The sequence below is a fragment of the Rhyacophila brunnea genome, unplaced genomic scaffold (genome assembly GCF_057557595.1).
Source record: "Rhyacophila brunnea isolate RB1 unplaced genomic scaffold, BYU_Rbru_1.0 scaffold_3, whole genome shotgun sequence".
Taxonomy (NCBI): domain Eukaryota; kingdom Metazoa; phylum Arthropoda; class Insecta; order Trichoptera; family Rhyacophilidae; genus Rhyacophila; species Rhyacophila brunnea.
Window position 1 is genome coordinate 3,236,804 of NW_028232965.1, and position 16,129 is coordinate 3,252,932.

Genomic DNA, 16,129 nt, shown 5'->3' on the forward strand with positions numbered 1-16,129 from the left:
ATAAAACGATTATCTATGATATTACGAAACATGTCAGATCTTTCTACTTTTGTTTGAAATGATAAAAAAAAATTATGGTAGGTATAGTAATTTCATTCCGATCCTAATAGGATCATATGTGCCTCCACATGGTGGAGGTTTGTATTAACAGATTATGTTTTTACAAGAAATGGATGTCAGTCACTTGCTCATACAAAAATTGAAAAACAATGTGTATACTTGCCAGACCCAGGATTCGAACCTGGGACCGACGACGCTATAGGCCGATGCTTAAACCGCGCTTATTTATCGTTTATTGAAGAACAATAATTATTAATTTTGTTTGTTTTGCCCTTGTTAGATCAGAACCCTACTATTAGAAGCACTCATTTTTTTAACCGGTGAATCCGCCCCTATGTGGCAAAATCCAATCAAATTATGAATTTACTTATTGTAATTTTAAAATAGAATATAATCGGATTAACTAGGTAGGTACCCAATTAACGCTTTCTACCGGTGGTATACGATTTATACGTCGTTTAGTAAATTTATAACATTCGATTTCTACTAAGAGTTTTTGCACACCCATTGAAACGGTTGACGACCTCTGACTGAAGGAATCACTGGGTGTCCTGTGACGTCATCAAACTGAAAGTTAAAAATCATGATGTGCAGCTTCGCTGAAATAATAAATTCAAAATAATGTATCATGCATGTAAACACAATAATACTATGTATTTAAATATAATATACTTAATAGTTTGGTTGCTATTGGTGAAAGTCCTACTTAGAAGAAATGAAATTGAATAATATAAAATTTAATTTGTGGCAACCGCGCCGTCGTGGCCACCATCTGCATTATTGTCGCTGCGGTCGCTCGCTACAGCTACGTGACGCCGCACTTCGGCTAAAATCAGTCGGAAATGAAACATCGAGCGCAGGGTACGTAATATGGATCGCTAGCACAGGAGAGAATTTGTCTTTTTCACACACCACGGCCTTTGTCCGCTAATTCGTGTTTTACTTTTTTATTTTCTTCATAACCTATCTTCCGCGGAGTGTTATTGTCGTTAGTTTTTCTTCAGTTGCAAATTCACGTGAAATTATTAATCGAGTGTCGTCAGACGTCCGTTCTTTTTGTTTACCTCGTGAGCTTCGTCGGTCAGTTTGATTTGTTAAGTGCAACCATTGTGAATATTATTTTGGAATAGACACCGCTTTAATAAACATGGTCGAAAAAATCTTGGAAGAAACCAGCTACGAAGGTGAGCAAATATTTATATTTTCATAGTTCGTCTGTACTAATTCTCGCACACTTGTAATACGTATGTATAGACGTGCCGTCATTTTACCGATTGGCAACGTATTTAATACTAACCTATCCCATATATTTGTGCAATCGTCGCGTGCGTCGAATAACTAGGCTCGAGGGTGTGATTTAACAAAAGGAGGTTATCCCAATTCTCAAATCTCTTCGGCCACAGTGAACGCGTGTTTGTAAAAAGCGTAGGCAGATGTGTTGTGTTCGCGTTGTCGTTGTGAGTGCTCGATTGGTGATGGTGATCACCTGATCTCGATCACCGGCGTATGTACTCGCATCTTACTATGTGGTATCTAATCTCTACGCACGCCTCTCTGTTGCGCAGTAGTTTTACTCGAAACAAACCTAAATACCGGTTTCATTCGAACATTACAATGTTTGTGTGGATTTAGATTCTGAACACTTTGTTTTGCATTGTTATTTTTAAGTATCGTCTTGTAATAGTGCGTTATTTACGTGTCGGCAAATAATAAATTGAAAAATACTTATATGAAAGTAGGTACGCATAAGACAAGTATACGTACACTAAGTTTAATATAGAATAATAGGTCTTGAATGAAAGGTCATTTGCCGGTGCGATAATAATAATAATTCAGATATCATTATTTAAATGTTCAATACATTTGTAACCACTATCTGTACGTCAATAACAAATTATGTCACTCGCGACTACGATTTCAGCGTTTGGCGTCTTCCGGTCTCTAGTAAAATATAGTACGTATTCCAAAAAATACTACCTATTATTTTTTCAGCCAGTATTCGAACGGTGTGGCAACTCTAGCTCCTTAACCCAAAGGCTCAATTCATGACGTAATTTTTTGAATTCTGGTTTGTCAGATTTTTACGTTTGTATTTATTGCCTTTGGGAAAGATCAGATCTAGATTGTTTGATTCCAATGAAGTCATTTTGTTGCTTTGTCTAATAAGTTTAACCACTGAGTAATGGGAACACTAAATAAATGATTTGTCATTTCTTCACTCACAAGCCAACATTCATTCTAGTAAGTTTTCCTGTCATAGACAAGTTAGTTGGTATCTATTCATTTATTTGGGATTTCACCATCCCACATAACTGAATTCAAATTTATTTATTTTCATATAATGAACATGACAAATTATAAATTTAAAGCGTCATGACATAAAGTAATACTATACTGATGAGACGATATTATGTTATCTGCTCGCTGATACTGTTCATTCTGGATAAACTATTTCATCATCCTTTTCATCCCCCACAACTTCTCATCACCCACAACTATTTTATTAATGCCCTTCATGATGATTCACATGTTTACAAAACGAGTTCATTTTTTAGCTTATAATGGTTCAAACAGTTACAGCTCGTGTTCACAGAAAAATTCCTGGCAGGACATGGATAGCGCTTTTTTTCTGACCAGTGTTCCTGTTGCCTTTTTCAGGTCAGGAGGGTTCCTTCAACGGGGACTCTGGTAGCGAGCGCGAGCGTCCAACGGCGCGATGCGCGGGTGGAGGAGGCAGCGCAGGGAGTGCGGGTAGCGGGCAGGGCGACGCCCCTCCGCTGCATGAGCACGCCTCTGGACCCGAATCCGCCGAAGACCTTCAACGCCGCAAGGAAGAGGCTCGCCGGAGGCGCAAGAAGAAGAAGCGCGCCGCCAGTTCCGTCGTAACTTCCTGCTTCCAAGGTACTAATACCTACCCTTTGGGATTTAGCCCTTTTTCTTCAATCTTGAATAAAACATAGAAATGTCATTAATAACTAGTGTTAAAAAAAATTGAGTATTAACTAGTTGATCTGCACCTGCACATGGCGAGTGGTAATTTGTTGTGGAAGACAGCTCCGCAAGAAGAATTATTTAGGTACATACAAAAAGTGTCCGGAAATTTGTACGTATGTGGTTGTCTCACAGCCATACAGGAGCACAGATAGCACGCACGCGTTGAACAAGCGACATTTGGTTCTCACAGAATACAGCCTTGCTGAGCCTAACCCAGCAGAATAATATGCACATTTGAATCCCCAATTTGCAATAAATATAATGTAAAATTAAATTGGGTACTTGGGACTAAGTATTAGTTTCAAATTCGGTTTTCTGCATATTCCGCCATTTTGAAATAATCGCAAAAAAACTGTCAAGCACATTAATTTAGGATTGCAAATGGAAATATTCTATTTGCAAACTACTAAATAAATAGAAAAATAGAATAGCTAAATAAAATGACCTATGAGTCATTAAAATTAATTATTGATCATGTTAAAAGTTAGTCGAGAATTAACAGACCGTCTGATCCACCTTCAGCTTAATACTATTTTACCAACAGATGAAGCTGGATTTGATAGTTTATTATACATACGATGGAAAACTGCTTGGAGAGGTAGAATCAATTTGACCATAATAATATTCGACTTTGGAAAGGCAAAAGGAGTTAATCCACACTAATCATATTTTACAGGAGGCACAAAAAACGTTTTGATAATGATTTTTGGCCAAAGTCTAAATATAAAATTGACACAAACTTGAAGTGCATTATGATTAATAATTTGGTGTTTTTTTTTCCAATCTATAATTAAATAATGAAGTTATTAAAGAAAAACTAATAAAAATGAGGGTTAAGTCATTTTACCTGACAAGAATTAGTTAGGTATCAACATATCTGGAGTTAGACACGTACATGACACACTTTACTTGCGATTTATATTATTACTATAATATATTAACATAAAGCAGTGTATAATAATGATATTAGTCTATTATAATGATATTAATCGTAAATTAAAGTGAATTGAACACAATTTCAATTGAGAAGTGTTTTTGACACATCACATAACCTATGAATCGCATGGCGGTGTTTTAAGTGAATTAGCAAATATTGTATTACTTTTCTTAGATATTATGAATAATAGATAGATAATCGACAATTAAAACACAATATAAGTTGTAACAGGCCATTTCATACCGATATAGATAGAATTTACAATAGCTCTTCTCGTGTATGATATAAAAACTTCATGATGTAATTTTAAACACTAACCGTTCCTGTCGGGATTATTTGTTGCGTCCATATTAACACCACACCACACATTTCAAGAATCATTTTGCTTCGTTCTGTTGCCATTTTCACTGAATGTTTAAACTTAAAATGATTTTTTATGAAGCGACTGTCGAAATCCATGTTAACTGTCAAACGACCGAGCGAGAAATGTACGTGGCTTAAGTCTTCCTTCTGGTTCATAATTTACCCGGTCGGCCGGCACAGTTTAGTAAAACTACCATTATTTTCATAAATTTGCAGCATAAGATGCATAACGCCTTTTTCCTTTCCGTAAAAGATTACTTGAACGACTAATAATGTCATTGATGTGGAATAATACTTTTACCTGGATGCAAATTTCAAACATCCTTCTTTTTTTTTAAATTAAAAGCTAAAATTTGATAATAATTTTGCAGCTTATATCCTTTAGACAGAACGTGTATTTAGTTGTGTGCAATGCTATTATTCAATAAAACCTATTTTGCAAAAACTGAGGGTTAAATCCTTTTGCCTTTCCACAGTCGAATGTAACTTATTGGTTTTTGTTATTAGATGTTATGAAAAGATAATATAAAGGCTTTGACCTCAATTTTAAAATAAGGAAATTTAAAATGATACTCCTAATAATATAAAAATATTTCATAATAAATGAATTAAATCATGATCATTAAATGTCGATTCACACATTATTCAGAAAAAAATTAGGCATCATAATAACTCAAATATCATTTCTGTGATTTTTTTTTCTAAAATACCTTTACTTAAATTCGTTATTTTCAACCCTTATAATTATGTCCTCTGGACCCTTCACTGCCTATGAATGATTGATTGTATTAAGTTTTACTAATGATATTCAAGATCAAATTTTTATATCTATAGGCAGCTGGCATGATTGATGAATTAATTCAATGTCTTCTTAGGATTACACCTAATCAGCGAGCCTCAAAATGTTGAACAACAATTTCAAACAGCGTCAGAACCATACCTATTGGGACTTTTTTTTTAAAATAATTTACACTGAGTAGCAACAACCATAGACGCATAAGGTAGTTGGATAATTTCGCTGTGATAAATGATTGCATCGATAGCTTAGTTTACTAACAAATACTCTCACGCTTTGTTTCTGTAAAAATTTGCCTTAAAAAAATTGTGCCGCTGTAAAAGTATTTTGCACACTAAGGACACCATTAATCTAATAGGTATGTTTCTGATGTTTCGCTATCGCAGTTTGGACGTGTTAAATAACTGAAACACGCGAGGTATGATTAACATATTGCTATCATCGAGGTCTTCATGCCTGGCGCAAAAAATTCAGATGGTTCATGGCACGCTTGTTAGTAGTTCGTCGGGTTAATTTGTTTGCTTTATTGTGTTGCGGTGTAGAACTGTACAAGCTGACGGGAGAAGTGCTAGGAGAAGGAGCTTACGCCTCCGTGCAGACGTGCGTCAACATCTATACGGAGATGGAGTTCGCAGTGAAGATCATCGACAAGGTGCCCGGCCATGCGCGCGCCAGGGTATTCCGTGAGGTGGAGACATTCCACCACTGCCACGGACACCCCGGCATTATCCAGCTCATCGAGTTCTTCGAGGACGAGGAGAAATTCTATCTCGTCTTCGAGAAGGTCAGTCCCTTGTAACAATACGTAACACTTGTAATAATACGTGGGCATTTTTACCATGTGTTTGCTATTAATTATAAACGCTATTTGTGTCTGATAAACTCTAATTGCTGTACAATTTTTCAAGACAGCAGAAGTGAAGTATCGAGTGAATAATATATGGAATGTGACTTTTACTTCTTACAGATCATCGGGGGCCAGCTTCTGACTCGCATTCAGGAGCACCTGTACTTCTCGGAGCAGCAGGCGGCGGAGATAGTGCGCGAGATCGCTCTGGCGCTGAACTTCCTCCATGGAAAGGGGATCGCGCATCGTGACCTCAAGCCTGAGAACATCCTGTGCGTTTATCCCGACCGTCTCTGCCCCATCAAGATCTGTGATTTCGATCTCGGCTCCGGAATCAATTTCAGCACCAGCCTTACCAGTCCGCTTGCCACTCCACAATTGAGAACACCGGTAACTAAACTAACCTATTCTTTCCTGAAAAGTTTTAGCTCTTAGTAAGAAATAGTAAACATTTCAAGTCTGGGCTAGATTTATTCTAGGGTTAAAGGGGTACAGCTACAGCCCCAAATCATTTTGAGAATTTTACTCAATATACCTGCATCCAATTGCCAAGTTGAATGATCATTTTCCATACTGTTACTATCGAATTAAATAAATATTTAAGCAAAATCGATTCTTGTTTACTTTTGCTAATCAATGGAATCAAAATTATTAAAATAATAGATTTTGATGAAGTAATATTTAACTGATTTGCAAACAATAATATTTGAGAAGTATTAATGTAGTATCAATGCCCACGGTCGGCTTGTAATGTCGTGGGTCCCAGGTTCGAATTCTGGGTCTAGCAAGTACACATCGTTTTTCAAAGTGCATTTTGAACCAGAGTATGGACCTAATAGGTTGAGCATGTGGCTATCATCTTTTTCTCGTTAATACAAACTTGGGGCCCGAAGTGCAATTTCAAGTCTGCTGTATAATATGGTTCATAACAACATCTTTCAGCTGCTGATCACTGTAATTTAGGCATAGTATTATAATAGAAAGAAAATTAAATTTTGGGTATGAAACTGTTTCATAATATGTATTCTCCAAATTTTTGGAAACCCACCCCTGTCATCAATGTTTAGGTACATGATTATTAAAAATGATATAGTATTTTACTGTTATGTTCAAGGTAACATCTTTGGTATTCACGTTGCAAATCAGTGTTCAATGTGATGTTTACAAATGTATGTGGACGGTTTCAGGTGGGCAGTGCGGAGTTTATGGCGCCCGAGGTGGTATCGTTATTTGTGGGGGCATCAGCCAGCTACGACAAGCGCTGCGACCTGTGGTCGCTGGGCGTCATCGCCTACATTCTCTTGTGCGGGTACCCGCCCTTCTACGGTAACTGCGGCTCCGACTGCGGCTGGGAGAGGGGCGACAACTGCCAGCGCTGCCAAGAGATCCTCTTCAATTCCATCCAGGAAGGAAGGTCAGAAATCTCTACTTTCTTCTGCTTTGTATATACATATTATCGTCTCAAGACCGTTTACTCAAGACTTATTTTGTTTATGAATAATATAATAATTTATCATTTTCACTCCTAATATATGGGTTACATTGATTCGAATCTTGATTCGACGAGTTCATGGACAATGATCCTACACCATTGAGCCGTGTGTTATCTGTAATTATCAGTTCAACGTACATTGATTGGTATTTCTTAATTTATAGCTTGATGATTGGTCTCAAGAACTGTCTCCCATCTAAACTGTCTTGCATACATCGAGTGCAAAATTTGTTTTTTTATTATTCAATACTTTTGTGTTGTTTTCGCTAAATGTAATGTATTGCAAATCAAAATTTCTTGCTTTCTAATTTGTGATCCGTGGAAACATTTCCTCATTGCGATCGATTGACTAACGTAACGTTTCATCGGCAGATATTGTTTCCCCGAAGACGAGTGGTCGAGCATCTCGAAGGAGGCGAAAAACCTTATCGACAACCTCCTAGTTAGGAACGCTCCCGGCCGTCTTAGCGCCGCTAAGATCCTGGAACATCCGTGGCTTAAACTAGCGGACATGGTTGACCGCGATTCGCCCCCCGCCGCACTCAGGACCCCCGCCAACATTGCCAGGTATTCAAAAATTCATTTTATATACACCCGATGATAATATAGCAGATGTAGAATTCAGCATCTACAAAGTTTTAATAAAATTATCGTAATGGACACCTCATAAAATATGCCCGTCATTACCTTTTATCGATATCATCTCATACCAAACCATTTTTGAGTTAATTTTATAGATTTAAATTTAAAGGAATATGACTTAAAATATAATTATTCTTCAGTTTTTTTTGTAAATGTAAAATAATATGTAATTTTGAATACGATTTAATTTTGGTTGTGCACATTTTCCAGAAATCGCTCGACCAGGGACCTTTCGGGCTTCGCCGAATCAGCGATGGAGGTGAACCGAGTAATCATGCAGCACTTCTCCATGAACTACTCTTACATGGAGCGGCCCAACGTCTACAGACCGCGTGGGGATGCGGTGCGCGCCACGCAGTCGTGTTGTCCATCGCGGCGCCGGGCTGCAGTCCTCGCCCGTCGCAGTAAGCACGTACCCAAAGAGGTGGACAGCATCTACCGCCTGGAATTGCACAGTGAGAACATCCGCACCGAGGACTTGGAGAACCGGGTCAGAATGAACGCGGCGGTAGACAGCCTGGCCGACGACCTGCGCCGTTGGAACCGCTCCATCGCCGACGGAGACGATGAGGACGAAGAGACAGAAGCCGGGGCAGAAGGGCGACGCGGTCGACCGGCCGCACCCATTGTGGGGCTGTCGCCGCCAGCCGAGTCGCGCCTCATGCGGCGCCGCCTGCGTGCTCCTTCCTCTGCGGAGGAGATCGCTCCCCCTGTCTGTTGATGGCCTCCTCTTCTTCTTCGGACGGGCGACATCCTCCCATTTCTCCGTTCGGTCAAGGCGGATTGCGAAGATATAGAACGAATTTTCAGTCTATATATCTGCTACCGGCCCGGGGAGAGACATCATCCCCTATTTGATGTGAACAGCATCGTGCGATATCCTTTCATATGGCCTCAGCGTTTTTAAGTATGCCGCGCCTATTGAGTGGTGAAGGGGTCTCCGGCCGGTTTACGCATGCCTTATGTTCTTTGACCGCTCGTTCTCGGACGCGAAGATGTCTCATGTCATGATTTTCACCGAGTTTCACTTTAAATATTTTCATGTGTCCCTTTCAGATGGACGTATTTATTTTAGCATCGCAATTAATGGAAATTATTCCAATACCCACCATACAAAATGTATTCTGCAGAATAGCAGAACTATCTAACTTATTAATCATTTTTAATAAATCCATTTTTTATTGAATTTTAATATGAAAATATTTTAGTCTTCTGAATCATCAAGAATAAAATGATATTATCATTCGTTTAATTTAAAAAAAAAAGTTGCCGTTTACATGCTCGTCGAATTGAATATTTGAATTGGATCAATTTATTCAAAAGAAATTTCCATAATATTATGTGTTTTTTTTTTTTTGTAAAACCTTAGCCAAAGTCATTTTTGAAGGCTTCGCGAACTGTTAGTTGTAAATGATTTTTGTTTTGTAAACAGTTTATTTCAAACTCTTATAATTTTGTGATATATGCATAAGCAATAATGATGAACTCGACTAAGATGCCGCATCATAATATGAGAGTCCTATAAATGATGCGTCAGTGTAGTGCGTTTAAGTCGTCACCCGGAACACGGTTTTTATATCCCTGAGTAGGTTCCGACGGGCTCGAGAGATTCAGTCAAAGTAAAATCTATTTGTGAAGTTGTCATTTGATATAATATATTTATAAAAAATATTATTTATATTGTGTAGCGTCCGGGGATTAAAATCCGCCTTATCGATCCGTGTTTCAGTGGCCTCTGAATAGAATTATTCTAAACCCGATTTTATCGGTTTCGAAAGATACATCTCAGAATGTTTGGAAATGTATATTTCATAATGTAGCTCATCAAATTAAAAAGTCAATTTATATCGTAGCGTATAATATAAGATTTTATTTAAAAAAGAACAGTCTCGTCTCTCTATAGTGTAATATGATTTCAGTTATTTTTGTCTAAAAACTGAGTTAGAATAGTTCTATTCGGAGTGACCGAGTACGTAGAATTTGTAATACTTGTCCGGATAAAATATGAAAATAAATTATAATATCTCTCTCGCTTGTTAATCGAGTTGAGAAAAAATATAGTATCTTGTATTGCTGTTAATAATAGATGCATAGTCCAACGACTGTGAGTTAACTGACATCTTCTTTAATTATTCAATTAGGAGCGAAAAATGAATATATCGGTTAACTCACAGTATTAAAAGTTTAATATTGATACATGCGCGTTAACTCACAATATTAAAAGTTCAATATTGATACATGCGCGTTAACACGCAATATTAAAAGTTTAATATTGATACATGCGCATTACTATTATTTTCGGATGCATCGATGACAAATTATATAGTTGGACTCTATTTCCTCTAAATATGTTGATAAGAAAATAGTCTATTAAACTTTTCCTAGATGTATAAGGAACTCCTGAATAATAAATTTTGTACCTTATCGAATGTCGTCCTCGGGCTATACTCTTAAATCCTTCCCGAGATGTCGGCCGGAGAGGTGCTGTTGTCATTTTTTAAATCATTTTTATCTGTGACAGACCTGCTCCATTTATTTTCTCGATTGAGAATTTTTTTATGTTATACTAATTGTGATTCCCAGCCTGTCTCATTTTCTCCTGTCACAATATTACGGATACTGGAAATGAGACAATTTATTTTATATTATCAATTGTTTGTTAATTTTTGTGGAATCCTCTTGGCGTGACTGCGGCTCAGTATGATGTAGAGCGAAAAGCTACAAGTATGAGTTGAATGCTTATTAGTTTTAAGAATAAAAGTGTACAAAGATATTTTTAAAAATATGAAAACTTTTATATGAAATAAAAAAAAAAATGTTTAAAAAAAACTATGACAGGTCGAGTGTTACATTCTTTTTTTTACATAACTGCTATTTTGAAAAAGTAACCGTTTTGCTTGCCTAGAGATATCTTTCGATAGGTGATCTGTTACTGAATTCTCTTATACGATTGTTTTAAGTGTCATTTTGTTGTTCGCATAGATAATGTGTAGCGTGAATGTGAACGCAAAATGAGAACGATCAGCATTTACAGTATGTAATCCATTTAGGTAAACCTCAACGAAGTGAGATTCGAAATTGGTGCCATTATTTTGAATAAGGGAAACAATCTGTTGGTCCAGTGAACAACCAGTACTTCCATGATACATAATTCTGTTATTTGATAATACAAACAATTTCACATAGTATTTTATTATGTCTTGCAAATTGTTCTCTATTATTCAAATTAATTTTGATAGGTTTATATTGTTATCTATCAAACTGTGCTTTATCTTGTATTTTTTCCAAATAAAGCAGTTTTTTACTGGGCTATGATTTCTTTCATTACTTGTATAACATTTATCATTATGTTTGTTAAATATTGTTATTTTTAATCTACAGTCGAACTCGGTTATTACGATCACGGATAGGAAACATTCGTTGACATTTTAGTTTATTTTAACTTATAGGATATACCGAGCTAAAATATCATCAAAAATTTTCAACTGTTAATGTATTGATCGTTTAAAAACATTTCGACCCAAAGTATTAAAATCCGACCGGACAGGATGCCACCGGGATCGCATTACGTTTATGACACTAGTTAAGTGTCTAAGCTTTTGCCGACAATATTAAAAAAGTATCCACGCATATGATTGAAATAAGTAAAAAATCCAAAGTTTGTTAATTCAGTAGGTACCTAAGTAGGTAGCAGCGTTCATTACAATAAACAACTTCTTTTATAGTTTATGAATGCCATGCTTGTTTTGGGGATTTTTACGATCCGCTCATTTAAAAATACCTATTCCTCTGATATAACGAACAAATTCAGTCGGTCCCATCTTCTTCGTAATAACATGTTTGATTGTATTTACATAATATTAAACCAGTTTTATTTTAGGACATTATCATTTATTATTCGACTTCAAAGGATTTACCATGGATGGAGTTAAAGGGCTGCCCGAGTGACAAAGATACACGGCATGAAAAATAAAATAAAATACAGTAATGCCTTCCACTCACGAGATGCTCAAAAAAGAAATCCTTTTTTTAACACGTTCCGTCAAAATGGAAGTTCGCAATTTATTACAGACCTTATGGACATATTGTATAAAACATTCCCATGTTTGTGGAGAATCAAATTGGCGGCATATAAAAATAGAAATTTAGACGATGTGACGTATGCAAAAATAATAAATTTCTTCAAAGAGAGAGAAGTCATTCAAAAATGCTTTTTCTCATAAGAGCATCTTGTTTTGTAATTTTGATTTTCACTTTATCTAGTAATAAATCAAATGAACTGTTCATTCTTAAATAATTTTTAAAATCAACAGGATAGTTTTGACATAATTCACGAATAAAGGGTAGGTGACCAAAATGTCATCTATAGTCTTTAACCCACACTTTTCGTTTTTTGTTATTCTTACTTAAACTTATACTTGCACCTGCACAAACTACAGCTACTAAAATATTTCTTCTTTGTATATCCATTATAATGCACAAATCAATCGTGTACTTGTATAAAAATTAAGCTGAACTAGTTCACGCGACAATAAAATCACACACTCCTGCTAAAACCATTGAATTGTTATACGCTCCAACGACTTGCAGGATCACGCAGTAATAAACGCGCTGTATGCCTTCAAAACGTGCTATCGCGCAGGATATAGTTAAGATGTAAATTTTAGCAGCAGACATCTGACACACGTGATATCACACGCTCAATACTGAGATCTGGCGCGTACGCTTCTGAGCACGCTGTAAAGAATATGCCTGTAAAGGCCGCTATTATCCTGCAAGAATATACTCATAATGCTTGTATTATATTTTGTCGCAGACGTTCTGTAGTACTATTATAGCAACACATAGTCTGGTTACCAGTCCATACAACAACAGCATGACCTGGTAATGTCAAGGGAGAGGTTTTTTGATAGATTTTTCGCAGGCACCTTTGGGTGACGACGGTAAATCTTGGTAAAATGGCAGCCAAAAACAGTTTTTATGTATTACTAGCTGAAGTACCCGGCTTCGCACGGGGTCGCTTCGTGGTTATATTTATCTTAGATATTTGAAAAATAATAAGAGGTAATTATTTCTTTAATATTAAAATATCTGTGTAATACAATATGGCAATATGAAAATAATTATAATAGGAGTAAAGGTCAAACATAAGAACACTAAATTAAAATCGAATCCAAAATATGAAAACGTTATAAATATGTAGTAAAAAAAAAAATCAAAATTGGATGGAACAAACAAACAACAAACTTTGTATGTTATATAATAATAATTTAGAAACCGCACACAACTGACAAAAGTTTCATCGCAATCGGATGAATGGTATAGGAACGCATACGAATAGTAGAAGAAGATGATTTTCTAATTCAGAAACCTTCGTGGGCATGCGCATGACAACTCACCAAAGTTTCATTGCAATCGGATTAATGGTATAGGAACGCATACGAATAGAAGAAGAAGAAGATGGTTGTACTAATTCAAAAACCTTCGCGGGCTTGCGCACAACAACTGGTCAAAATTTCATCACAATCGGATGAATGGCATAAGAACGCATACAAATAGAAGAAAAAGATGATTGTAGTAATTCAGAAACCTTTGCGGGCAAGGGCACAACAACTCACCAAAGTTTCATTGCAATCGGATGAATGGTATAGGAACGCATACGAATAGAAGAAGAAGAAGATGGTTGTACTAATTCAGAACTCTTGCGGGCGTGCTCACAACAACTGGTCAAAATTTCATCGCAATCGGATGAATGGTATAAGAACGCATACAAATAGAAGAAAAAGAAAATAGTTGTAACAATTCAGAGACCTTTGCGGCGTGAGCACAACAGTTGATCAAAATTTCATTGCAATCGGATGAATAGTATAGGAACGCATACGAATAGAAGAAGAAGATGGTTGTACCAATTCAGAAACCTTCGCGGGTGTTGGCACAATTACTGACGAAAAATTTGTTGCAATCGGATGAATGGAATAGAAACGCATACGAATAGAAGAAGATAGTTGTACTAATTCAAAAACCATTGCGGGTGTTACCACAACAACTGACGAAGGTTTCATCGCAATCGGATAAATGGTATAGGGACCATACGAATAAAAGAAGATAGAATGAAGAAGAAGATAGTTGTACTAATTCAGAAACCTTTGCGGGTGTTGGCACAATTACTGTGGAAAATTTTATTGCAATCGGATGAATGGAATAGGAACGCATACGAATAGAAGAATATAGAATAGAAGAAGAAGAAGATGGTTGTACTAATTCAAAAACCATTGCGGGTGTTACCACAACAACTGATGAAGGTTTCATCGCAATCGGATAAATGGTATAGGGACCATACGAATAAAAGAAGATAGAATGATGAAGAAGAAGAAGATGATGATTTTTCTAATTTAGAAACCTTCATGGGTGTGCATACAACCACTTGCCAAAATTTCATTGCAATCGGATGAATGGTATAGGAACCATACGAATAAAAGAAGATAGAATGAAGAAGAAGATGATGATTTTTCTAATTCAGAAACCTTTATGGGTATGCATACAACCACTTACCAAAATTTCATTGCAATCGGATGAATGGTATAGGAACGCATACGGGACAGACACACAGACAGACATTCATTTTTATATATTAGTATAGCCTATATTCTTCCCGCAAGTGCAAGCAATAAGTTTACAAAGTTTTATCGCAATCGGATGAACGGTATGGCTGCGCATTAAATACGAACAAACAAACACACAAATATTAATTTTTATATATTAGATTTCTATAGAAATTTTTTAAAGATCATTAAATTATATACAAAAAGGTATACATGATTTTAGTAAGTTACACGGCTTTTGCACAGCCGGCGACTACCATGTTTATGATCTATGACAGAAACTGAGTCAGAATCAGTCAAGTACCTCGACATTACCAGGTGGTGTCCCCTCTGGCGACCAGACTATTGAGGTGGAAAGCGTTTCTTCCAGAGATGCTTCCGACAAAGTAATGCTCTACTGTTGATCTTTTCAAGTAAAACAATCTATTGGGACACATTCCCATAAATTTTACATACCACTTCGTTAACAAGTTCAGATTGAAAGAAATTAGCTTGCGGACTATGGAAGGTAATACAGTACACTCAGTAATCCGTAGACTTTTTACTAGTTGAAAGCACAAAATTAAGCTCAATAATTCGCCGATATTCGATTGTCATATTCAGTAGTCCGCCGCGTACAAGTATACAACGCAGATGAGACAGGTTTATTTTGGAAACTTCTCCTTCGTAAAACGTACGTTCATCGCGAAGAAAGTAATGTACCAGGGAGGAAAGTGTCCAAGGACCGCATCACAATTATGCCGTGCTCCAATGCAACCGGGACACACAAAATGAAGCTATTGATCATAAGGAAAGCCATTCAAGAACATCTGTAGAATATATTTATAAATATGTATAATTTAGTAAATACATGATTTTGATCATAAATAAACCCGTAATTTCCTAATACAAATTTCTCAAAAAAACTATCTTTACGAAATACCTGTTTTAATTATTTTTACCATATTTTGTATGTACAGTAAAACCTCGTTAATAAGAACACGGATAATTAAAAATTTTCGCAAAAAAAGTCCCTTGAACATTACTTTCATATAAAACCATAGGTTTAATTCAAAATGATTTCATGAGCCAGTCATTGAAAATTGTGACAGATTTTTCTTAAAACATAAATTACTTATTTTAAGAAGGTAATATAAATAATCCTGACATTTTATGACCCATTAACACACACAGAATCGGAAATTTCGTAGGCACATCTATGACGAAATTAATGAAAATCAAAAAAAAAATTTTTTTCAAAATTTTATTTTTTTCCCCCATACATTATATATTTCGTAATTCGAATTTTTTTTCGATTTTCGGTCCCATGGAATTGGTATTGAGGTTTTACTGTATGCACTATAATCTGTCGCTTTCACTAATTGGACACTTGTTTGGTTTTTGGGGTGGCGGATTA

The 16,129-nt window shown here is 36.2% G+C and overlaps 1 protein-coding gene across 1 annotated transcript; it reads left to right on the plus strand.

Annotated features, from left to right (window-relative positions):
* Positions 1–894: 894 nt before the first annotated feature.
* Positions 895–10,932, plus strand: Lk6 (MAPK interacting serine/threonine Lk6 kinase). The gene is made up of 7 exons (XM_085952935.1): positions 895–1,244; positions 2,719–2,961; positions 5,693–5,934; positions 6,118–6,387; positions 7,185–7,411; positions 7,862–8,056; positions 8,342–10,932. Exons 1-7 carry the CDS (start codon positions 1,208–1,210, stop codon positions 8,850–8,852), a joined length of 1,725 nt encoding a protein of 574 aa, XP_085809061.1. The 5' UTR covers positions 895–1,207; the 3' UTR covers positions 8,853–10,932.
* Positions 10,933–16,129: the final 5,197 nt, after the last annotated feature.